The sequence below is a fragment of the Halichoerus grypus genome, chromosome 3, assembly GCF_964656455.1.
Source record: "Halichoerus grypus chromosome 3, mHalGry1.hap1.1, whole genome shotgun sequence".
NCBI lineage: Eukaryota > Metazoa > Chordata > Mammalia > Carnivora > Phocidae > Halichoerus > Halichoerus grypus.
Genome location: NC_135714.1, coordinates 19,128,402 through 19,152,986, shown reverse-complemented (window position 1 = coordinate 19,152,986; position 24,585 = coordinate 19,128,402). Strand labels below are relative to the sequence as shown.

Genomic DNA, 24,585 nt, shown 5'->3' with positions numbered 1-24,585 from the left:
TGTTACACAGATATTCTTTCTAGAAATGGCATTTATGGGCACCTGGGTGGCTCAGTCAGTTAAGTATGTGCCTTCGGCTCAAGGCGTGATCCCAGCGTCCTGGGATTGAGCCCCATGTCAGGCTCCCTGCCCAGCTGGGATTCTGCTTCTTCCTCTCCTTCTGCCCCTCCCCCCAACTTGTGCATGAGCGTTCTCTCTCTCTCTCAAATAAATAAATAAATAAAATAAAATAAAATAAAATAGAGATGGCATTTATGATTGTGCCTCTGTGTGTGTGTGTGTGTGTGTGTGTGTGTGTGTGTGTGTGATTTTTTTATAGTTCCAGAGTCAGGGTTTCTGCTTTCACCAATTCTTCCAGACTCCACTAATTCACTAATATTTTTTTCAAATTCTTTCTAGTTCTTTCAGTCTTCCTCTTGCTATCTCTTTCTCTCAACATATCTCTTCTGTTCCTTAAGGTTAGTGGCATCTTCTGGCAAAGTCATACCTGTATGTGTTCCTAGAAATTCACATTCACATTCATAGGCCCTTGAGAACTCATGGAGGAGCCTTAGGCTTCATTGGGTGGGCACAACTCTGTGAACAGCTGTGACACAGTGGTCAAGAACCCAGGCTCTAGGGTCAACACTGAGATCTTGGGCAAGGTATTTGATCTTTCTGGGCCTCAGTTTCCTCACCTGCAGAATGAAAATGTGATGTGAATTAAATGACAAGACCTAAGGAAAGTGTACAACAGGTTGCCCAACCTATAATATACTCAGGAGGTACTAGGTGCTCACCTCCTGAATTTTTTCTCATTATAAGTTTTGGAAGATAATTAGTATAGTATTTTATCATGTCAATCATCTGGTTTAATGGTTTTCAGATTGTTATTATTTTTTAAAATCAATACAAGGAACCTTACATTTTCCAAATGAAATCCAGCATGGAACCTTAGTACTAAGGAAGATAAATGGGATTAAGCTTGTTGAAATGAAAACAAGAAGTCTGGATCCTGCCCACTCAGCCTGTGCCCCTTGAGCCCTCAGTGTTCTCTTCTCTCCCAATAACAGCCTGTCAGACATTTTTGAGAAACACTAGAGTTTGTTGGGTCTTTTAGACCAACCAAAACAATTTATCATAGGGAGGCTGACTCTAATCTTCCCTCAAATACTCTGCATCCTTAAATTCTCTTTGTAAACAATGGTCAACCTTACCTCCTCCCTAGACAATCTTGGGGTGGGAAGTGGTAGTTTGGGTTTCTCACCTACCTGCTCTATCTCTTTCTTCTTTTGTATTCCATTGAGCTTTTCCTTTCCAAGGTCACCAGAGGCTGTCTAGTTGGCAAACTCAATTTTTCATCCTGCTTTACCTCTATGCAGCATCTACAATTGACCATCTCATCATTTGTGAAACTCCATCACCCTGGGCCCTGCAGTAAGGGCCCGAGATTTCTCAATAATGATAGCTTTGATTATGTCACTCCCTTTCTCAGAAGCCCTCCATGGCTCTCTATTTCCTGTGGAATCAAGTATATACTCAGCAATCAATAGTCAAGGCCTTTCATTGTCTATCTGATATAAAGCTTCTTTTTTAGGCCTTAAATTTTATGACTGCCCTGGATTATTGCCTGAACCTGCTCTAGACCTCCCTTACTGTGTTTTTAAAGTTGAGAAAGTTTACTTATGGCTGGGCAAAGAAAAATAAGGGTGGGATTAGGGAAGATATAAAAGGAAGGACCCTTCATCTGGACCTGGTAAGATAAGTAAGATTTAAAATGGTAGAGACGGCAGCAAGGGCATGACATGTTCCCTGCAGTGCATGAAAAGTGAGTACGTGCTCTTGCCAGCCCTACTAGATGGAAGTTATTTGAGATCATGGACCAATGTGTTATTCATCTTTGGAGCCCCCCTAGTACCCAACTCACAACTCTGTTCATCATAATTCTTAGTAAATGAATGCTGAAAAGAAGAAATGACTAACAGAGTTTGAAGTCTAGCAAACTTAAAAAATTTGCTTGAGTTAATATAGTCAATTACTGAATAGATTAAACCCCTTGAAAAATGAAAACTAATATAGAAATGTGTTTTTATTATCTAAGTCCCTAATGTGTTTTTTGTTTTATAAATGATGCAATTATGTTATTACAGTGTATTTGTGTTCATTAATAATTTTGTCAGAGGAAAGCCAGTGTCCTGTTGGAATTATTTGTATACCTGGACTTTTTATCGCAGCTTTCCCAAAGGAAATTCTATCAGTTATTTATGTATTTGTGTATTTATTTATTTAGCCAAATAATGCTGCATCACAAAGCACTCCAAAACTTAGTGGCTTGAAGTAACCACTATTTATTATTTGTCATGAGTCTAAGGGTCATCTCTGTAGCTGTGCTGGTTTAAGCCAGGCTCCAATGATCTCGGCCGGGCTGAAACTTGTATCTGGGCCAGCTGGTGGGTCAATGAGGGGCTGGAAGGTTGGAGGATAACCTCTGCTCTGCTCTAAGTGATCTCAGGCTGGTTCAGACTTATTCTCTTGGTAAAGGCAGAGGAAAAAGAGAGTGAGCAGGAGAGTACAAGCCACTAGGATCAGATCACACACACACACACACACACACACACACACAAACACTTCCACCATATTTTACTGGGTAAAGTAAGACAAGGCAGCCAAGAATCAAGGGATGGCGAGATAGTTCCCACTTCTCATGGGAGAAGCCACAGAGTGACATGGCATAGGGTGTGGATACAGGGTACTGTGAGGGCCAGAGAACTGGGGACACCCAATGTTGCAGTCAGTCTGCCACAGAAGACCTACATGCATATCAGTTTTTCTTAATATTAAGAAAGGGACCAGAGAAGATGCACATTACTCTAGCTTAAAAGACCAGGAGCTTGCTTTTGCCTCATTGATACTCAAGCTGCTACTTGAAGGTGCTCAGAGTTTTACCATTCAATCTGCCCCTGCAGCTGATTTAATTCTTTAAAGGTTAATTCTATATTCTGTCCTTTTCATGCCCTCTTAGTCTCTTATCTTCTAACACAGGAAATGATAGATCAGTTGATTTGTTGCCTTTGTATCTATAATGAGTAGAGAAAATAAAAGACTTTGGGAAGTTCATAGGAAGCAGATACATGGAGAAATGAAAAGAGATATTTTTGGTTTGCCCCTTTCTTAGTTTGTTTTTGAAAGGCAAAATCTCAAAGAAAGTAGAGTGAAGTCTTGGGGATATTTTTTGGTTTGGGAAGGATATAACGAGGTGTGTAAAGGCATCTGTAGGGAGGAAGTGAATGGAAGTGCTGATCCAGAGTATTGGAAGACATGAGAAAGAAGGGACTGATCAATAGCTATTTTTCAAGTACGGAGCATAATTTGTGTCAGGCTGCTGAAATGAGTTAGTGCTTCATAGTTAATGGCTGTGAGCACATTCCTGTATTGCAGCACTCTCCAGAATGTTTGCCATCAACAATTCCAAAAGGCTAAGAGTGACTCACAGTCAATGTGAGTAACGCACTGGAACTTCATGAACTGGGACCTCTCCTTATCTGAAACCCTTCCCCTTGGACATTGTGTATCTGTGCTTATGTTCCGGTTGGGCTGCCTCTCAAACCATCCAGTACTCTTGCCATCTTGTTTGGGTTGACCTTCTTTCATTTGGGGTTCTCATGGTTTCCCCACTCAGCTCTTTCCTAAGCCCTAAAGAAATACTGTCTCTTGCTATTCAAAGTGTGGTCCATGGACCAATGGCATAGATATCACCTGGAAGTTCATGAGTTTCAGACCCCACTCCAGATCAACCAGTGAGTCTTCATTTAAACAAGATCCCCAGTGGGTTCGTGTGCTCACAAATAATAAACACCACATTATTCCACAAACATTGATATTCACATCTGCTATTTCTGTTCCCTCACTGTTAACCTCCCTTGGGCCCCTTTTTTTCTCTTACCTTACATTAGAAAAAACTCCTCAACTTTTCATTAACCTCTGTATGAATGATTCCAAAGTGTCATGAGCTACACTAGCATAAATTGGCATAAAGTCCCATTAAAATATTTTTTTTCAAGGTTTTGTATTTGCTTTGGTAATTGGAAACTGGAAATGGCTGTGGGGCCTTCTTCCTTTGTAGAGTGGTATGAGTCACAAAGCAGTCTGAAAATTAGACATTTATGAAAACAAAGACCACACCATCTTACCCTTGTGGGTCCCTAATGTTAGCAGAGTGGGTACTGCTCGTGACTGGAGGCATATTAGAAATATGATCTCATTTAAGTAGCTCCCACTTGAGTGAGTTATATCCATTCATTGAGTGTTTCTGTGAACCATGTGCCACACACTGAGCCAAGTATTATGTATTCATGATACGATATAATCAGCACATCAGCCCTATGGATCATGACCCCCACTTTACAGATGATGAAAGTGAGGCTCAGGGAAGGGAAGAAAATTGCCCAAGTTACACTGCTGGGGAACTGCAAGATTTGAAAGAGACTGCATTCTTAAATCTATGTGATTTCTCCAACTGGAAATTCCTTCTTTTGGTTCTAAAAGGCTTTTTCCTTTGGGTTTAGTGGGCATTCATTTTTGAGAAGAGGTTTTACACTAAGCTAATTCCTGACCTTCTTTCATACCTGGGCTCAGGTATTTTGAGTTCTCCATCCCCATCCTTGTCTTCATTGTCTGTTTCAAATGCCATGTCCGGCATGACATCCATTCTGATACCTTCCAACAAGATGTCACCTCTCTCTTTGAATTGTGTTGCCTGTGGTCCTCTGGAAGCTTTACTTAATTGTGGAATTACCTGGCACCTTCACTAACAAGGACGTTCCATCCTTCGCTCCCCTCTGCATCCTTTGCCCTGCCTGGCACTGTGCCTGGCACATCACAAATAACACATATTTGTTCAGTGAATTGAATCCGAGCTGACTTCGCTTTGACAGGGACCTTGGGAGTGTCAGAATGCTGGGTGGAGGAAAGGTTGTTAACAGAGGAGAATTTCTCTACACAGACTATTTTACATGTTTTGCCAAGGACCAGCCCAGATTTCTCTTAAAATCCAGACCACAAAGAATGGAGGCTGAGGAGATGACAAGAGGAGGCAGAGTCTGTTATAAAACCCCAGGAGCCACCTGGCCTGGCCTCCTAAGAAGAGGAGTCCACTCAACTGCTTTTGTTCCTGAAAAATCTCAACTAGAAAGAAAGCAAACATTTAAAACTTTCTCTTGGAAAGCTATTCTGCCTTTGATTTTTCAGAATGTCTTCAAGTGATTTGGGTCTATTTTTAATACCCGTGAGACATGATGTTGTAAGGAGAGCTAAATATAGGGGCCACATCCCCCTTTCTTTTATTCATTGGCCTTAATCTCCCTAGGAGGAAAAGAAAACGCACATCATATTTTACCACAGAGTTGTGACGTTTGCCCTGATGGGCCCTGCTGAAAGGAAATTCATAAATACCATGTTGGAAATAAAGATAATGAATGGATTCTTTTTGGAGAAAACGTTAAGTGGGAGTTTCTTTATGTTAAACCTCCCCTGTCTGCTGAAGACTGTGAGATAGTTCCTCTTGTTTTTCTCAGGGTCCTTTGGGGACAGCAGTCAGCCTGTGTTACTGGAGCAAGCTTCAGCACCCTACCATCGGAATCCAGAAGAGTAGGACACTCAGCCAAAAATAACACACGGCCTCAGAGCAGCAGCTATAATTCCGGTTCATTATATACTTACGAGGCTTATTCTTCCTCCTCCTTCCCTCCTCCTCCTCCTCCTCTTTCTTTAAAGAAGGCATTAAACTCGCGTTAAAAGCAAACAACTGTGTGAGTACCCATCAAACCAGAAGGAGGGACTAGGGCTTCTTAAAGCAGCGTAAGCCTGGGAATCTGTGCTGGAGGGCTCTGCTCTCTGTCTTGTGTATTCTTTCATGCCTTTGCATTTCCGACACAGCTCAGGATCCATCATTTCCATTTGTTGTGAGTGGATCTGGGATGTGGCTTGGAAGAGTCCCTGGGTGCGTCTTCAACCTGGTGGCAGGTGCCATCATGGCCTTTAGTTGTTGTGAAGGCTGATTAAGAGGGAAAGCAAATGGAGGTGTGGCTATCAGAATGGGTTCTGGAATCACCACTTAGTCCAGGTTCTACCTCTTAAAGGCCATGAGAACTTTGTAAAGTTGTTGAACTTTTCCATGCTTCCATTCCCTCATCTCCATAGAAGAGATAATGATAACACCTTATAGAATTGTAGTAAAGATTAAAGTGCACATCATGCAGTAAGTACTCAACAGCCCTTAGCCTGTAAGTCTACCATTGTAACAAAGGGTGGTGCCAAGGAATTTTCTAGACCAGGGACGTGATTCAGGCCCCTGGTTTAGTATATTTACTATGTCTTCACCATCTGCAGGATGGTCTTGGCTTAATTTGGTTTCTAAATTTGTTCACGGTCTTGATTCCCAGTGCTGTTTTAGGTAGGGTGGCAGACTCAGCTTTAGATGAGAAGTTGCATCTACAAGTGTTAGATCTATGCTCCATGTGGGCTGCCTCTTAGAGAAAAGGTGTCCCAGCCTCTGCTTCCTTTGCTGTTCCTCAGTAAACAAGAGCAGCCCACAACCCCCCTTCCTGAGAGATGGAACTGAAGCTGGAAACATTGGATGGTTTCTTCCAATGAGGTGGAAATAAAAAGGTCCTAGAGAGCACTTTTTCTACCTGAGTCCAAGAAATACAGTCCCCACCCACTCCCTAAACCTTCCCAAAGAGGCTACATTTTTGAAACTCTTTGCTGGGCGTACTCTTATCCCTCTGTCTTTAAGAATGGCAGCTCTCCAAAGGAGCATGCCTTTGTTAAATGCCATTCAAAAGACCATCTCTCCTGACCTTGGGTTGTTCCTCCTCTGAAGGAGATCTTTGGGGAAACAGGGCCTCAGGGCTCTTAGGTCAGAAGGACTCTTGTCCCCAAATTTCTCTGTGTATACAAATCATTAACTAGAATCTATCAGAGGAGAGTTTATTTGTCTGTGTGGTGTCTTGTCAGCATCCATGGATATTTGGATTTGGAAATGAGTCTAAAAAGATAAAAGATTCCATAGGTCAGAGTACCATAAAGTCCTGGTGTTGTGGTCTACATTACTGTGGAAATATTTCATAAACTATTTTATTTAAAAACACTACCACCCAAACCCTTAAATCTAGATTTTATACGGAGGGTTGGGGCAGGGTCTCCTTGTTGCTCTTCTTAAAGGACACTGACATATGAGTGGGACTTCTAGAGTTGAACTACGTTGGGGTAGGGGGGTGGGATGGAATGGATCCTTGAGGTAGTTAGTGCAAGCATGTTTCCTTCCCCATGGCTCAGATATTATTTGTAGCTGAAATGATTTGTTTACCTAGCTATTTCCCCAGAGGACGGTGAGGACAGGGACCTGTTCTCTTTATCTCTTAATCACTAGTAACGGGCACCATCCTTAGCACATAGTAGGTGTCCAATTCATGCTTTTAGCATCCCTGAGTAATAAAATGATATGAAGACACACTACTTTGCAGCTGTTTACTTATAGAGAAAGACATTTGTCTTGACTTCTGTTATAGGACTGGATTTATCTCTGATGCCAGTTTGGAACTCAGAAAAACATTGAATTTGAATTTTGACATTTGGTCTGTCTATAAATTTCTGGTTTATTTGATAGCTGTAATAGGCACATTTAGAATATAAAATAAAGTGAATTAAATATGTTGTAGAGTTTGTCCCCCTACTCCTATTCTCCAAATGCTGAAAGTGCTAAACAAATGTGTGCTTAGTTTCATGGTTGCTAGGTTAATACCTGGTCTGCACCCGCAAATTGGTTTCTTTGTTGTAGAACCTTTAAAAATTATGGCTGTTCAGATAGCAGCTAAAAAGTATGAATTCAGCTCTTATTTTGTAGTTCCTGTCATAATGCTTTTCTGGAGAGAAGAATGAACAGCCATGTTTGTAGCAAGTGGTCTCACCTCTAAATTATAGGCGTAATTTACGATGGTTCGATTTGAGATTTTTTTTTTTTTTGACTTTATAATGGTGCAAAAGTGATACACATTCAGTAGAAAACTGTATTTTGAATTTTGAATTTGGATCTTTTCCTAGGCTAGTGATATGCATAGGATACTCTCATGGTGCTGCGTGGCATCAATGAGCCGAGCTCCCACTCAGCCATGTGATCATAAGGGTAAACCACTGACACACAACCATTCTGTGCCCATACAACCATTTTGTTTTTCACTTTCAGTATGGTATTCAATAAATTACATGAGATATTCAACACTATATTATAAAACAAGCTTTCCGTTAAATGATTTTGCCAAACTATAGGTTAATTTGTTATGAGCGCATGATAAAGTTAGGGTAGGTGTATTATTAAGCGTGTTTTGACTTATGATATTTTCAACTTACTATAAGTTTATCAGGATGTAACCCCATCATAAGTCAAAGAGGATCTGTATATTGTTTTTTGTGGTTTTTAGTCAAATCCTTGATGTTACTTTGACTTGGTTTTCATGATTTAATTTATTTTAGTTGGTAAAGATTATTCATCACTCATTTAATTCCAAGGTTATCTATTGATTCTTTTTTCCTCATTTGGTATTTGCTGACATTTTGTGGCACTCAAAATTGATTTATACAAAATCCGTCATCTAAATGTCCAGAGGAGACGTCTTTCACTTGTCATCAGCTGTTTTTCTGAACTAATAAGTAGACTAGTCATGTATGTTGAGGTTGCTGAATGATTGAAGGGCAGGAGTCCTTCCCTTCACACCAATTGTATGATACTTATAAAAATTCTTAAATAATTTTGAAAGTGAGATCACTGAGAAGGTTCTCCCAAGGTAGCACCAAGCAGTTTCTTGGTTGGGGACTAAACTCTTCCCTGTAACATTTTTTTAAAAAGTTTATTTATTTATTCTAGAGAGAGTGAGAGCGAGAGAGTGCACATGTGCGTGTGCTTGTGCGTGAACGGGGGGGAGGGGCAGAGGGAGAGAGAGAATCTCAAGCAGACTCTGCACTGACCATGGAGCCTGATGCAAGCCTAGATCTCACGACCCTGAGATCATGACGTGAGCTGAAATCTAGAGTCAGACACTTAACCGACTGAGCCACCCAGGTGCCCCAACCTGTAACATTTATCAGTCATTCTGTTCCTAAGCTACTCTAAACCTATGCTAATAATAATAATAATAATAATAATAATAATAATAATAAAGCTTGCTGTGCAAATAGGCGTTCAAGGTATGTCTTCCTAGCCCACTGTTTCTTAAACTTAATGAATTAGACTTGTTAAAATGCAAATGAACTTCTGTAGATTTGGAGTGTGGCCCAGGATTCTACATTTCTGACAAGCTCCTAGGTGATGCTGGTCTGTATACTTGGAGGAACAAGCCTACCTTACAACCCAATTCACATCCTAATTCACCCTATTTTGAAATTCTCAAACAGTATCTGAGGTTCCCCTTGTGTTAAGATATTACTATTAAGAGTAAATGAAGAAGGAAGAGATCCCAACACCCCCCTCCCACCTTCCTGCCCATGCCAACTTACATTTCATAACAGCAATGAGAACTTAAGTATGTGTGTAAGTATATAAACCAGCTGGATTGTTTTTAATAATCTTCAATCAAAAGAACTTGGTGGTTGATAAAGTCAATTTTCATGAGTCTTTGAATTCCTATTTCGGAAATTTATTTGTGCCTGAGGGACTTTGGCAGTCGGTCACCTTTTCTGATCCAAGCCTTTCTCCTCTTCTGAAGTTCCCCTTGTCCCCATCCTCATTCCTTACCTGGTTGCGAAGTCTTACTCTTCCAAGCCAAACTTGAGACAAAGTGTTAGGAGATAGAGCTTTGGACTACCCCTCCTAGGAGTATTTGCTGTTTCATAGATAGTGATAGGAAAGTTTTTAAAACCAAAAGGTATGACTGGTAGAATTTTTTTTAGCTCCATGAAAGACTACTGGAGGACTTTTCGGGTGGAGGGGAGAAGGGGGGCAGGAGGAGCGGGAAGAGGGAAAGAAATTTCCAGCTTGCATATAGCCTATTTCTCATTCATTTTATTCATAAGATCCACCTTCCCACTCTACTTATTAGTCTATTGGTTATTATTTTGAAGGCTTATGACTTCAGATGGTCTTTCAAGTAATCTCTTTTAAGAAAGTATTCTGTAATTCATCTCTGCTTTGTTTAACATTTGCTAAGGCAATACTCTGTGTCTCTGGGCTCCCTTGATGTCCAGGATACCATGAAGTCAGGAACAGTATATAAACATACTGGAAAGGGAAATATTATTTTTATATTAAATTGGGAAGGATAATGTATGGAACGTCTTCACCTGGTTGGACTTAGATTTGATTCTTCGCAAATCAGTGACAGATTCATATGTAGAGAAAAATTGAGGTTCTCATCTGTATGTTGTTTTTTATTACATTATTTTGCTTCAGGCTCAAGCATATCAAAGTAATTCAGACACTGTGGATGAAATCATCTGATTTCCATCAATAAATGTCTACTAAATCCTTCTGATTATAGGCAGTTGGTATTATTACATAGTTATAGGAAGACACAGTAATATCATGCAGTAATTAATTGGAGTCTATGTGGCTTAGATTTATACAACATTTAATGCTTATAGTTATAGCTAGGCTGTTTCTCACTTAAGTGATATAAGTAGACTTGGGTATTGAAATGGATTCTGTTTCTTTGTTTGAATATTTGAGTCTATTGCTTTCTATCCCTGTTCATTACATGCAGGTTAAGAATAAGTCCTTCCTGGTTTACCATTTTCTTTTTTATCATAGAAGACTTCTTATTCCATACAATTGAAAATGGTTGTTGACTGATTGATCACATAATTTGATTAAGTTGGGGAATCATAAATCATACACATACACAAAACATTTGACTTTTGCTTAAAATCCATAAATGCACATTTATTCACCATTATTTTGCTGTGGAGCCAAGGCCTTTGCTGTAAGTTGGAGGGGTGTCTTTTTTTGTATAAGCTGTATCCCTAAAGGAACCTCTACAAATTCCAGTTTCAATTTCTTCCACATTAATTAAGAATGTAAAGACAGTGACCAGCGACCCAAGTAGAGAAGTCTGTATAGATTTTTATGGTCCCTGCCCCTACAATGGCAATTTTTTAAAGCATTTTTTCTTTATTGGGTCTTTCCAAAGCATTTGACTAGTTTCAGGAAAGCAACAACTCCCTTTCCATTGCAACTCACATTTTATAGAAATATTATTAATTAAATTATGTAATTACATTAACAGGCACAACTGGCATAAATAGGGCTGGGAACAAACACAAGTGAATCTTGGTAAGCGTACAACCCAAAGTACATGGTATATGAGAGAGCTACAGTGTTCCACTGTGCGTATCACTGTAGTTCAGTTTAGATATTTTAGGCAGGGAATGGTAAACATTAATTATTCCAGTGAAACAATGAACTCGAGACCAATACTCTTATTTTTTCTTCCTTTTCAAAATATGACTATGGGACCAGAGTTCATCCATTTCAGATTTATCATTCTTATGATAGCTGTTTTTGTTTATTTGTTTTTGTTTTGTTTTGTTAGAGTTAATACACAGACACCTCTGGTGTTGTGGATTTGAAACATTATTATAGTTGCTTTTTTTTGTGAAGGAAATTTCTGAAGATTAATACCTTACTATTAGCTTCCCATTAAAAAAAAAAGCAAAAACAGAAGTAAATGTTTATAAAGAAATATCTTGGAAAATTTTAGTGAGAATGGATGTGAAGGTGGTAATAAAATGGTGGTAAGAACTCATAAAAATTCTAGCCCAGCTGTTAAGTGAAAATGTGTGCAAAATCCTATCGGTGGGTAAAAGACCATCCATTTCTTCCATGCCTGGAGACTCCTTGGCTCCCTACTTACTTTCATCAATGTGCCGCTGCTCTCCTGGCCGAGACTTCCTTTCATTTTCTCCTTTAGACAGAGTATCTCTATCTACTTGAATATGTTTATGGCCATATCATACCTTCATTTGACACTGTGGAATGCATGGTTTAATTCACCTGGAAAACTTTTGAGTCTTTTTTTAAAATTTAATTTAATTTTATTATGTTATGTTAGTCACCATACAGTACAGCATTAGTTTTTGATGTAGTGTTCCATGATTCATTGTTTTCGTATAACACCCAGTGCTCTTTTGATTCTTAAAATGAAGTTTTAACCCATTTTTATTGTATAAGCTAAAAGAAATTTCCTTAGAATCAAGGGAAGACTGACTGATGATGCATTTTGTATAGATTTTTCCTTTTTTAAAATTTTTTATATAACTTTTCCATAAGGAAATGTTACAAATTCTAAGACTCTATTTCCTATTAGTCAGCATATTCTTTTTTTAAAAAGATTTATTTATTTATTTGAGAGAGATAGAGAGAGAGCAAGCAAGTGAGCACAGTGGGGAGGGGCAGAGGGAGAGGGAGAGAGAGTCTTCCAAGCAGAGCCCGACATGGGGCTCCATCTCACAACCCTGAGATCACCACCTGAGCTGAAAACAGGAATCGGACACTTAACCGACTGTGCCACCCAGGTGCCCCTAGTCAGCATATTCTTAATAAGCTGCTTATCTTGAGGGAAAAATAGTGATTTTCTGGCAATCCTTGGTGTTGCTTGGCTTGTAGATGTATTGCCATGTATCTGCCTTCATTTTCACGTGGCTTCTCCCCATGTGTGTCTTTGTGTCTACATTTCAACCTTTTTTTTTTTTTTTTAAAGATTTTATTTATTTATTTGACAGAGACATAGCAAGAGAGGGAACACAAGCAGGGGGAGTAGGAGAGGGAGAAGCAGGCTTCCCCGCGGAGCAGGGAGCCCGATGTGGGGCTCGATCCCAGGGTCCTGGGATCACGACCTGAGCTGAAGGCAGACGCTTAACGACTGAGCCACCCAGGTGCCCCTACATTTCAACCTTTTTAATAAAGATACTGGTCATGTTGGATCAAGGTCCACCCTAATGACTTTGTTTTAGCTTGATCACCTTTGTAAAAACCCTATGCCCAAGTAAGGTCACATTCGGAGGTACTAAGGGTTAGGACTCCAACATATCTCTGTGGGAGGACACAATACAATGCATAACATGGGTCATAGTTATTAGCACTCGCATTTGAAAACCATTAAAAAAAAAAAAAAAAAGACTCTCTCAGTGGTGTCCCAGGGCAGGTTGCTGTTTGTGTCTTGAAATGTCAGTGCTGTGATCTGGCCAGAGTGTTATCTGTACTTTCCTTATACTTTATTTTCATAGTCAAAACTTCCTTTAATGAAAACATTTAACAAAGACAGAAACAGAACTAATTCTTTTTTGGTTGCTTGATTTAAGAATAGTGAATAAAAGCCATGTTATTTAATAAGCTTCTCTATTCATGTATGTTCTCATTATGTTTACATTTTGGAGACATGTACTTTATCAGTAGCGAATTTATACTGAGCTACGTTTATTATTTGATGCTGCATTTTGCTTTCATTAATTTCCTTATTAAATGATAAGTAGCATTAAAGTCATGCTATTCTGAGTTTGCATTCTGAGACAGAGTGACACTGCATTATTGAACACTTTTACCCTTTCTTTTTAAAATGCATATTTCTACATCATCTGTGAAAATTGCCACACTTAATGCTACTAACTTATGAGCAGGAGAAATGCAGACTGTAAAAGAAGGGGAAATACTGGAGTGTGAGGGACATATGTAGAGCAGACTGGGCTTGTCATGGAATCTATTTAAAATAATATTGCAGACATACTCAAGGCTTGTGATAAATGCTCTAGTTGGATTGTTTCATGTTATCCTTACAACAATTCTGTATAGCAAGAATGGTATATTGGCCAGGGTGGCCTAGGTTATGCTGAGGGAACAAACAACCCTGAAAGTTTATTTCCTGTTCCCATAGTGTCTGTTGTTGGTCCAGGTTACTCTCCAAGGCAACCGTTCTCCATGAGTCGGCTCAGCAGTCCAGTCTGCTTTGGTATTAAGGCACGCCTTATCAACACATGCCTCGTGATCACTGCATTATGGGGAAGGGTGGGCTGACAGTCAAGTGCCAGTGATCCCTGTGGGAAGTGATATCCATCCTTTTTGTCATATTTTATTAGCCAAAATAAGTCATGTGGTTATGGTTAATTTTAAGGGGTTTAAGGCAATGCAATCTTGTTGTGTGACTGGAATAGAAGAGAACCAGATATTGATGAACAATAATATGCCTAACTGAGATGATAATGCCTCCCTTTTGCAGGCATGGAAACTAGGGTTCAGAGAGGTTGGGTGACCTGGCTGGGGACATAGAGCTGCATAATGATGGGGCTGCTAATCAAACCTAGGTCTGTTTGACTTCAAAGATTATAGTCAACCGCTTTGTGTCTGCCTTCTATAACAATTAATTGAGCTGCCTTGCAGATGGTGAGATTCAAATGGTAAAACTGATTGCTCCCAGATCTCCTCATGGGGTCCTCTTGCTAAGTATTTATAGGAGATGGGGAAGAACTGATGATTGGTGAGTCTGCCATTGAGTCTAGGGTCTGGGAAAATATTCTGGACCCTTGTTCCTCTGGCCTGTCTCCTTTTACACCTCAGGATAACCTCTGAAGAAGCATCTGAATATTCTCAGTTAAAGAGAGAAGCCAACCAAGCAAAGGAAGGATTTTGCATTCATCTGCTTTGCTAGAGGTGAGGTGCAATGTATAGTCTTGTGATTATTAAAAAGATAGTAATGGCAAGTTAGACTTGTATAGCAATTTCTAGTCTAAAAAACATGTTCATCTATAATCTGAAGGTGTGAGCAAACCTACGTGTACTAATTCGCAGTGACATCATGTCAGTGAGGTGTGATTGTCAAGACAGGCAATGCAATCCGAGACTGCGCAAATAAAAGAGCATTGACTGGCATGAAGGAGGGATCTAGAACACTGCAGCCAGATCTGAGTTAACTCCTGGCCCATCACCTGGGCAGATGTCTTTGCCTCTTGAATTCTTCACTTATAAATCAGGAGCATAATGATGACTTCATAGAATCTGTGTAAAGAATAAATGAGGTAAGGCTAATGAAACACTTAAAACAGTGCTGGGTACCTAGGTCCAAGCTCAGTAAATGCTGGCTGCTATTATTATTATTATTATGGTGGTTGTTATTGGGAGGATTTTCCAAATAAGGCATGTGATAATTAAGCTCTGTGTACAATGATAGATCATAGCAGAAATACTACACTGGATTCTGGAATATTACAATCACTATCACTAGAGGTAGTGGAATGTATTTTGAGGCCAGTAACCAGGATGGGGAAATTACCCAAAGGCTTCTCACATGGTTTGCTGAAAGAACTAGCAAAATCTCACCTGGAAAAGAGACACTTCAGCAGAGATTTGAGGCAGGGACCACTATTGTCCTTGGATCTTTGAAGGGTTGTCCTACAGAATAGGTTTTAGTCTTATTCCTTATGGAATTAAAAAAAAAAAAAAAAACCAGTACATCTATGGAAGTGACAAGGGGAAGGATATCGATTTATTTGGGGACAAAGCTATCAACCATGGAACAAGACTGTCTCAAGTCTCAAGAGGTGGTGAGTTTGGCATCTATGGTGGTTTAAGCATTGTTTGGAGGGGTATTGACAGGGTCATGGGGATTCAAGCATCAGAAGAGTGATTAGACTAGAGAAACCTCAAATGATACTTAAAACTGAGTTCTGTGATTTTAATCCTGGATTCTCAAGGGGATGAAGCCTTGTGACAGTATTTTTACAAAGCTTTCCAGTTGATTCTGCTGTGCAGTCAAGTTTGAGAACCACCGTTCTAACTGAAAAGAAGTACGTGCTATTGACAGTAGCCCCAGCTATCCATCTTAAAACTATAGGTAATCAATTCTGAACAGCGAGAGAGGGCCATTCTGTGTGAGAAACCACTGAAGCAGGACAGAGTTTGGTTGGATTTGGCTTGGCTTAGCCCCACATTTTGAGGAGTCTGTCCAAACTGAAGCCTCTGATCCTTTTGGATAATCATTTGGGAAAAGGGTTGAGGTCCATGGTCAAGCTTGAGTGTCTGTGGCAAAACCTCCCATGGGGAGAAACCAGGGATTGTAGGTGCTCAGGATTCAACTATAGGGATCAGTCTATTTTTCACCCAAGGGAGCTTGCTATTTTTCATGTTTACTGGCTGCTGAGTGATTCATATGGTGCTGGGGGAGATGTGTTCAAATGAAAAGTGTTGCTTCTATGTAAAGTAGCTTATTACTTCCATGATATTCCAGCCTATTGATACAACCCTGCAGAACAATGCAAATTCTGGTGTGTGTGTGTGTGTGTGTTTGTGTGTGTGTTGGGATGAGGAGACGATGGGAGCACACATAGAAATGCATATTTCTAGGGCGTAGAGCATGCCTTCACACTTCCCTCCTCTGACCTTTATGCCAGAAGCATAAGAATGACCCATTGTCTGCTGGTCCCGGAGCTTAGTTGTTCCTAATCTTTGGACGCTCAATGGCTGAGCTGGCCTCCTGCCTGGCCAGTTGGCAGCTGTCAGGGTAGCCCCATGTATCCCAGATTTATTCCCGTGTGGCTTCTTCCTGCCCGATCCCTCATCCTCTGGCCTGGCATTTTCTCCATGACAGTCTGCCCCTGAACTGTCCTCGCTGCCGCTTTGGTAAAGGCTTGCAACGAAAGGGAGGAACAGCCACTGGCGGATCCAGTTTGCGCAAGCAGCATCAGCAATGGATGAGACCTCCCCCAGGCTGGAAGAAGACTGGAAAAAAGGCCTTCAGCGAGAAGCGAGCTGGCAGGTAAGTGATGTCCTCAGCTCCGGACGGACCCAGATCTCTCTCTCTCTCAACTCTTTAGCCCAAGTGTAGGTAATTCACATCAGTCTGTTTGCAGAACTGCATTACCTGCAGGCACATCCATTTGGGAGAAGTCCTCGTTAATTTCCATCTCTTTGTAAACCATGCAAATAAGACTCCAAATGCATTTACTCTACATTCTCAAGCAAGCTAATAGAGTTTTACAAATCTATAGATGTTGCTAAATTTATACTTTCTTAATAAAGGCCCTTGAATTAACAAGTTGCAGGTGTATATCAAAGGAAGCATGCAGATTTGGTTTGTGTGAGTACAAGTTCATTGTAATATAAAAATTTAATACAACACCTGTCATCAGACTTACTTTATGGTGTTATAGTAGCTTGGAATAAGGGGCTTGGTTTTAACCTATTTTAATGAGGTGACCATTCTTTTAATGCAGCTTGCGTGCCTTTCTTATTTATGCTGAACTCATAATAGGTAGAAGCTCTGTGGTATGCAGAGAGTTCAAGCTAAAGGATTCATTTTGGTGTAGAGGCAGTTTTCATTAAAATATGCAAAGCAGTAATGTTTATACGTTACAATACCTATTTCAAATTAGCAAAATTATATGCTCCTGTCTCGTAAGCTGCCAACTGAAATCCCTTCCTAAATCCTGTTGAATGGCTTTGATTACTCTTCTTCACATTACACATTACACACCTCTAATGCATATTTTTACGCATCCACTGCATTGCTATTTAATTAGACAACAATATTGAAGAGCGAAGCCAGAACTTTTTTTTTTTTTTTCTCAAATGCCGCTGCCTTATGGAGAAAGAACACTTCCATGCATGAAGCATTTCTTTTGGGTGGTGTTGGGTAAAGTGAAACTGTGATTATCCATTTTGTCTATAGCAGAAAGTTTCACAGAAAAAAATGGTGATTTAGGAATTAGTTGATTTTCAACATCAATTATAAAAAATAATTCTCTCTTTTTGTAAAAAGAGGGAAACTTTTCATAAAATTTCTCCTCTGCAGGAGAAATTTTAGAGAAATGTGGCACTGATATTGACAGGTATGTTCTGTTCTAAGCAATGTGATGTTAAGTAAGGAGCTCCGGAAAAAAACATCCTCCAGCCTGCCATGAAATTGGCATCCTTCCACTTTGAGTGGGAGCATTATTTAGGAAGTAGGAAGGGATACAGAATGAATCTCTGCATGCTACTTTGAGAATGTCATGTGGTGGGTCTCCAGGGGGCCTAAACAAATATTCAGATATTTTATGGTAGGTAGTTGTGACTTTAGGGTTTTTATCTTTTGTTTATGTGTTTTCCTTTAGAAAGTTAGCATTTTATATATAGTCTTTGCCTCAAGGGAGGATTAAAGGAGGAAGGCTGTGAGCAGATGACTCAGAGATCTCTGTAGACAAAATATTTAAATTAGAAACATGAAATCCAAATGTTTATGTAAAAAAAGCACATGTCCTATAATGTCAGCATTCATGAACCTTTAGCTTAGTAATTTCTCAAAGGCAAATAATGAACATACTCTCTTTGCTGCTTGCTTCCAAAGAGGTGATCCTGTCTAGCTGGTCAAGCCCTGTCATTTGATAACTGAAGCTCTTCTGTGGTGGAAGTAGTGCTTATGAAAAGGACATCCTAATCTCTGGTTTGCTCTCCCTGACTCTTGGTAATGCATGGCAGTGGATGGAAAAGATGTCACGTGTGTCAGCTCCAGCTTCACCTGCCTCCCCCTTTTGAGGATTGCCTCTGCCCCCACCCTCCAGTCATCAGTATGGCCAGGCCAGGTCCCCATATGCACAGAGTCTCCCCACTTCTGCTGACAGTCAAGCTGTCCCCAAGGGAGGAAATGAAATCTGATGGCACCAGATGCAAGAGCTTTGTGAGAATGACTTCCTTTAGCCATCCGTGCTGGTGATGAAGTTGGCTTTTTAAAACAAATTGTGAGTGATGTTGAAGATTTAGTTTAGCCAAGTACTACATTTCTTACTGAAAATGATCCAATACTTTCCTATCTACCTACTATTTACCAGTCACAGTGCTAGGGGTTTTGTGTGTGTGTGTGTGTGTGTGTGTGTGTGTGTGTGTGTGGTTGTTCACATCTTTGTAAGAAGCCTAGAAGGTTTATATGATTGCCTCCATTTTATGGATGAAGAAATGAGGACTCAAGGAGGTTATATAACCTGTCAAAAGCCATCCAGTGCTCATGTTCAGGCCTGTTTGACTCCAATACCAATTCCACTTTCGTTGCTGTGTGATCTGAATTGAATTTTATCTCATTTTTTATCTCACAGAATAATAGTTTATGAGCAGCTGTGACGTGGGCAGGCAGGAAGCAAAAGGAAGAAAGGGAGAAAGCATGACAATCTTCTAATAGTATAATCAATCTCTGAATCATTAAGACTTTAATAAAATGTTTTGTAATAGTTTATTTTTTAACCCTTATTCTATACGAGGCACAGAGTTACATTTCTAATTCTTACAAGTGCTCTGACAGATAGATATTGTTTGATCCTATTGCACAGGAGGGGAGACTGAGACTCAGTGGTGTTAGGGAACATGCCTAAGATCACACAGCTGCTAAGATGCTGAAAAGAGATGTGGATCCACTGAGACTGGCCCTCAGGCCTCTGCTCTTACACAAGGCCTCCTCTCAGAGTGTATTTTCAAATTATAATTTGATCGTCCATATTTTAACTATCTCATCTCACAATGATGTGATGGGATTTGGTCTTCGAGAAGTCCCCCTGATAGTTTTTATTTTTGTTTTTGTTTTTGTTTTTGTGTTTGTGTTTTAAATTAAGAGTTGAGCAAAAATGGCTTGCTCACTCACTTCTTCAGAATATATTTTAATTGGATACTGTTTGCCTTAAATGAACCAGCTTACCCATGGAGTTGGAAATGAAGTAGATGCAATTTCTAGAATCAACTGTAAACCTGAAAATCCATTTAAGCATATAACCTATACTGGAAAACCAGCAGTGGCTGGGTCAAAGTTAGTGCTCCTACCTCTTATAGCCCAGCTATGGGAGAATCTTGGGAACAGAAGTGACAGTGGCTTATGCCACCAGGTAACCATCTGACCACTGGCAAACTTACTTAAAGCAGAGACTTTGCTTCTTCACTTGTAAAACGAGGGGATTAGGCTTGAGTGAGGCCTTGAAGGAAAGGTGGGAGGGGACATGCTGCTACTTTCCTGTTCTGGGCAATTGTCAGTTTAAAGACCTTACGGAGGGTCAAAAGACTTGTTTCTGGATAACGTTGTATCTTGGGGTCGTTTCCTTTAAAATAACCGACGTAATTGCAGTGTGGCCGTTTTGAACTTGTCTGTCAATACTGTGTGTCTGTGCCTGTCTCCCCCACAAGATGATACATTTCTCAGGGCAGAGATGCATCTTGTTTTCCTCTGTGCCTCCGCACTTAGCACGGAGCCTCACACACTCAGCCCTGGTGAAGCTGAACTGAGGGAATTGCAGGTGTGAGCTGGAAGAAAGCGGAGACATGATCTGGCCCTGATTTTGCACTTGAAGAACCAAGGCCCAGGGAGGCCGAGTGACTGCCCCGAGTTCCCCAGCTGGTTAGTGAGGGGCAGGGGTTACCACTCTGAGCTTTGGCTTTCTTTTCTCTGGACCACTTCTCCACGAACTTCCTATGTCTCAACTTTCTCATCCATAAAATTGGAGCTAGACAATACTATCTGTGTCTGTTTAGGTATCTTTATTTATCATGATACCCCTGTCGGGACAGGTGCCACAGCGTAAGGGTCAAGGACGCGGGATTCAGAGCCAGTCTTCTGGATTCCAAACCTGATGTCATCAGGGCCTAACTATGTAACATGGTAAAGTTGTTAACCTCTCTGTACTTCAGTTTCATCCTCTCTTCACCTGCAAAATGGAGATAATTATCCTAGCTACCATATAGGGTTGTTGTGAGGAGTCAATGTGTTAATTTATGGAAAGTGCTTAGAAGAGCACTTCAGTAAGTACTGTTAAGTGACCCACAGCGCACACTCTGCGTCAGCTACTGTCTGCCTATTGTCTATGTAATGCGTTCAGCTATTCAGTGTTTCTTTGGATCCCTACTATGTGCAAAGCATATCCACAGTTAAGTGGATGAGAAAGTGGCTAGAGGCAATGCCCTTGAGCTTGAGGTCATGGTGGGGCAAGTGCAGCAGGTGGTTATAATTATAGAATAACCATAAAATGCTCCGTATCATGGAAACACTGAAGAATAGCCCCATGGAGGAGGTAATACTGGAGCTAATGAAACAAAGAGAAGGCTTTAAGCCAGACAAAGAACTGGGAAGAGCATTCAGGCCGAGAGAGAACAGGTCAGAGACGGGAAAGGGAGAGACTCTAAGATAGGTGTTAAGCAGCGAGTTGTCCTAGGTTCTAGTCTTTCAAGGTGAGGAAGGAGTGGTGGGAGATGAGTCGAAAGAGGGAGAGAGTAGAAAGGTCCTGTGTGGCCAGACCAAACAGCTTCAAATGGCAGTGAGGAGCCATGGATAGATTTTAAGCAGAAGTATGACATAAGGATCATTTTTTTTTTTTTTTTTAAAGAAAGATCATTCTGATTTCAGTGTGGATGATAAATTGGGGTATGGTAAGAGTAGAAGCCAGAAACCCAGTTAAGAAGCTGCTTCACTAGTTTAGTAAGGGCTGGTTGGATCATGGAAACAAGATGGAGATGGAGGAGGAATTCAGAAATATCTAAAAGATACGAACCTCAGGATTTGGTGATTGATTGATGTAGGGTTTGAGGATATGGAAAGAGTCAAATGGCCCCCAGGTTTTTCTTTAGGGTGTCTAGGTGGATATGGGTGGCATTATCTGAAAAGAGATTACCAGAAAGAAGATGGTCTCTGGGCTCATGATGGGGTGGATAATAACTAACAAAATAGTGGAGAAGAGTTATAATATATATGAGTAATATAGTATTTTAAAGGATAAACAAAACCCTGTGAGGGCTCAGAAATTTCACAGAAGGTAATAATACCAGGAATACACTGATCAAGAGCTTACTTTGTGTCAAGAGCTGTTTTAAGCATTTTCCTTATATTAACTCATAGAATCCTTATTGTGGCATTAGGGAGATATGAGTACTATCTTCATTTTATAGATGAGGAAGTTTCAGAGAGGTTAGGAGCACTTAATTAGTACATGGGGCCTGGGCCAAAGCAGACTGGATCCAGGGTTTGTAAGCACCGTAGGATTATGTCTATCTACATGGTGCTGGGGGCAGGGATGATTTTACAGAGTAGATGGCATTTGGGCCAGGTTTTTAAGGAGGAGCATAATTTTTTAAAATTTTATTTAAATTCAATTTAGTTAACATACACTGTATTGTTAGTTTCAAGGGTAGACTTTAATTGCATATAACACCCAGTGCTCATTATATCAAGTGCCCTCCTTAATGCGCATCACCCAAGCACCCCATCCTCCTACCCACCTCCCCTCCAGCAACCCTCAGTTTGTTTCCTATAGTTAAGGGTCTGTTATGGTTTGCCTCCCTCTCTGTTTTCATCTTATTTTATTTTTCCTTTCCTTCCCCTATGTTCATCTGTTTTGTTTCTTAAATTCCATATGAGTGAAATCATATGGTATTTGTCTTTCTCTGACTGACTTATTTCACTTAGCATAATACGTTCTGGTTCCATCCATGTCATTGCAAATGGCAAGATTTCATCCTTTTTGATGGTTGAATAATATTCCATTGCATATATATGTACCACATCTTCTTTATCCATCCATCTGTCGATGGACATATGGGCTCTTTCCATATTTTGGCTATTGTGGACATTGTTGCTATAAACATTGGGGTGCAGGTGCCCCTTTGGATAAATACCTAATAGTGCAATTGCTGGGATGTAGGGTAGTTCTATTTTTAACTTTTCAAGGAAACTTCATACTGTTTTCCAGAGTAGCTGCACCAGTTTGCATTCCCACCAACGTGTAAGAGGGTTCCCCTTTCTCCACACTCTTGCCAACATCTATTGTTTCCTGTGTTAATTTTAGTCATTCTAACTGGTGTGAGGTGATATCTCATTGTGGTTTTGATTTATTTCCCTGATGCTGAGTGACGTTGAGCATTTTTTCATGTGTCTGTTGACCATTTTTATGTCCTCTTTGGAGAAATGTTTGTTGATGTCTTCTGCCCATTTCTTGAATGGATTTTTTGGTTTTTTGGGTGTTGAGCTTGATAAGTTCTTTATAGGTTTTGGATACTCGCCCTTTATCTGATAAGTCATTTGCAAATATCTTCTCCCATTCTGTAGGTTGCCTTTTAGTTTTGTTAACTGTTTCCTTTGCTGTGCAAAAGCTTTTAATTCTGATGAAGTCCCAATAGCTCATTTTTGCGTTTGTTTCCCTTGCCTTTGGAGACGTGTCTAGCAGGAAGTTGCTGTGGCCGAGGTTAAAGAGGTTGCTGCCTGTATTCTCCTCTAGGATTTTGATTGATTCCTGACTCACATTTAGGTCTTTCATCCATTTTGAGTTTATTTTTGTGTGTGGTATAAGAATGTGGTCCAGTTTCATTCTTTTGTGTGTGGCTGTCAAATTTTCCTAACACCATTTGTTGAAGAGACTGTCTTTTTTTTTTTTCCATTGGATATTCTTCCTGCTTTGTTGAAGATTAGTTGACCATAGAGTTGAGGGTCCATTTCTGGGCTCTCTATTCTGTTCCATTGATCTATGTGTCTGTCTTTGTGCCAGTACCATACTGTCTTGATGACTGCAGCTTTGTAATACAGCCTGAAGTCTGAGGAGGAACATAATTTTTGAGCAGTAAAAGCCTGAGTTAAAATCAGAATCCCAGCTCTCCTACTTCACTAATGGTGGATATGCTCTACATGAGGCAGAGAGAACAGTCTCTTGTACTTGTCTCTCTCTGAGTTCAATAGGTCTCCTAAGGTTATTGGATTAGCTGAGTTTCTCAATGTGGTGCAGGCCAACTCCATTGCTCCCAAAAATGTTGCACATGCTGAAGGAGGCTTCTAACAAGTCTCGCCCAGTACTCAGCAGTACTGTGCCCAATAGGCTATGATGTATGGGAAATGGTAGGCCTGGAAGCTGGAGGTCTAACTAGGGAAAGTCTACTGGTCCTAGATGTGTGGCTTCAGGCAAGTCCCTCACCTCTCTGAGCTGTTTTCTTCTCTGTAAGATGGGAAGCAAAAGATCTACCTCCCAGGTAAAAATTCAGTGAAATATTGTGTGTTTGAAAGAACTTCGTCTGCTGTAAAGCATCACATGAGTGTAAGATTTTATTTCCATTAACTGAAAATAAAGCAGAATCGTGTCATTGAAATAATGCCAAATACAGAAATAATTTTGTGTACTCTCTCCCTCTTCCGATTCCCTTCAAATTCCGTTACTATTTGTGATTTGGTTTCCATGTAGGAAAGAAAATAAATAGGTTTGATGGTGTTTTCTGTTCTCAGGAAAGGATTCATTTTTTAAATGTTTGAAGCACCTTACATTGGGATCAAAATGGAATAGTGACTCACATTTTGAGTTTACTTCTTGTTTAGAGAAATCTGCTTCAAGATACCAAGGTAATCTATCAGGTGATTAAATGGCGATGTTGGGTCAAAGTTGGCATCTGAGAATGTAGACTGACCAGTTCTAACTTTATGTCAAAGGTGCAATGGACCTAGCAAGAAAACATTTGAACCTAGAACATCTAAGAGTTTAGTTAGAAAACAAGTTCCTTTTCTTCTTCATTGTTACATTTTTGACACAATGGTATGTTTAAGAAGACTCCTTTCCTTGCTGGTTGCAGTTTTTTGTTGTTGCTTTTTAAAT

The 24,585-nt window shown here is 40.1% G+C and overlaps 1 protein-coding gene across 5 annotated transcripts in view; it reads left to right on the top strand.

Moving 5' to 3' along the window:
* The window catches only part of PPARGC1A (PPARG coactivator 1 alpha), a 643,921-nt gene that overhangs the window by 327,488 nt on the left and 291,848 nt on the right, over positions 1 to 24,585 (top strand). For 2 of the 5 annotated variants that reach the window (XM_078068452.1, XM_078068453.1), the window contains exon 2: positions 16,602 to 16,769. The exons of the other annotated variants lie outside the window; for them this stretch is intronic. In XM_078068452.1, coding sequence (XP_077924578.1) covers positions 16,701 to 16,769 — 69 coding nt within the window. In that variant the 5' untranslated portion in view covers positions 16,602 to 16,700. The remainder of the gene's footprint in view (positions 1 to 16,601; positions 16,770 to 24,585) is intronic. 5 annotated transcript variants of the gene reach the window in all.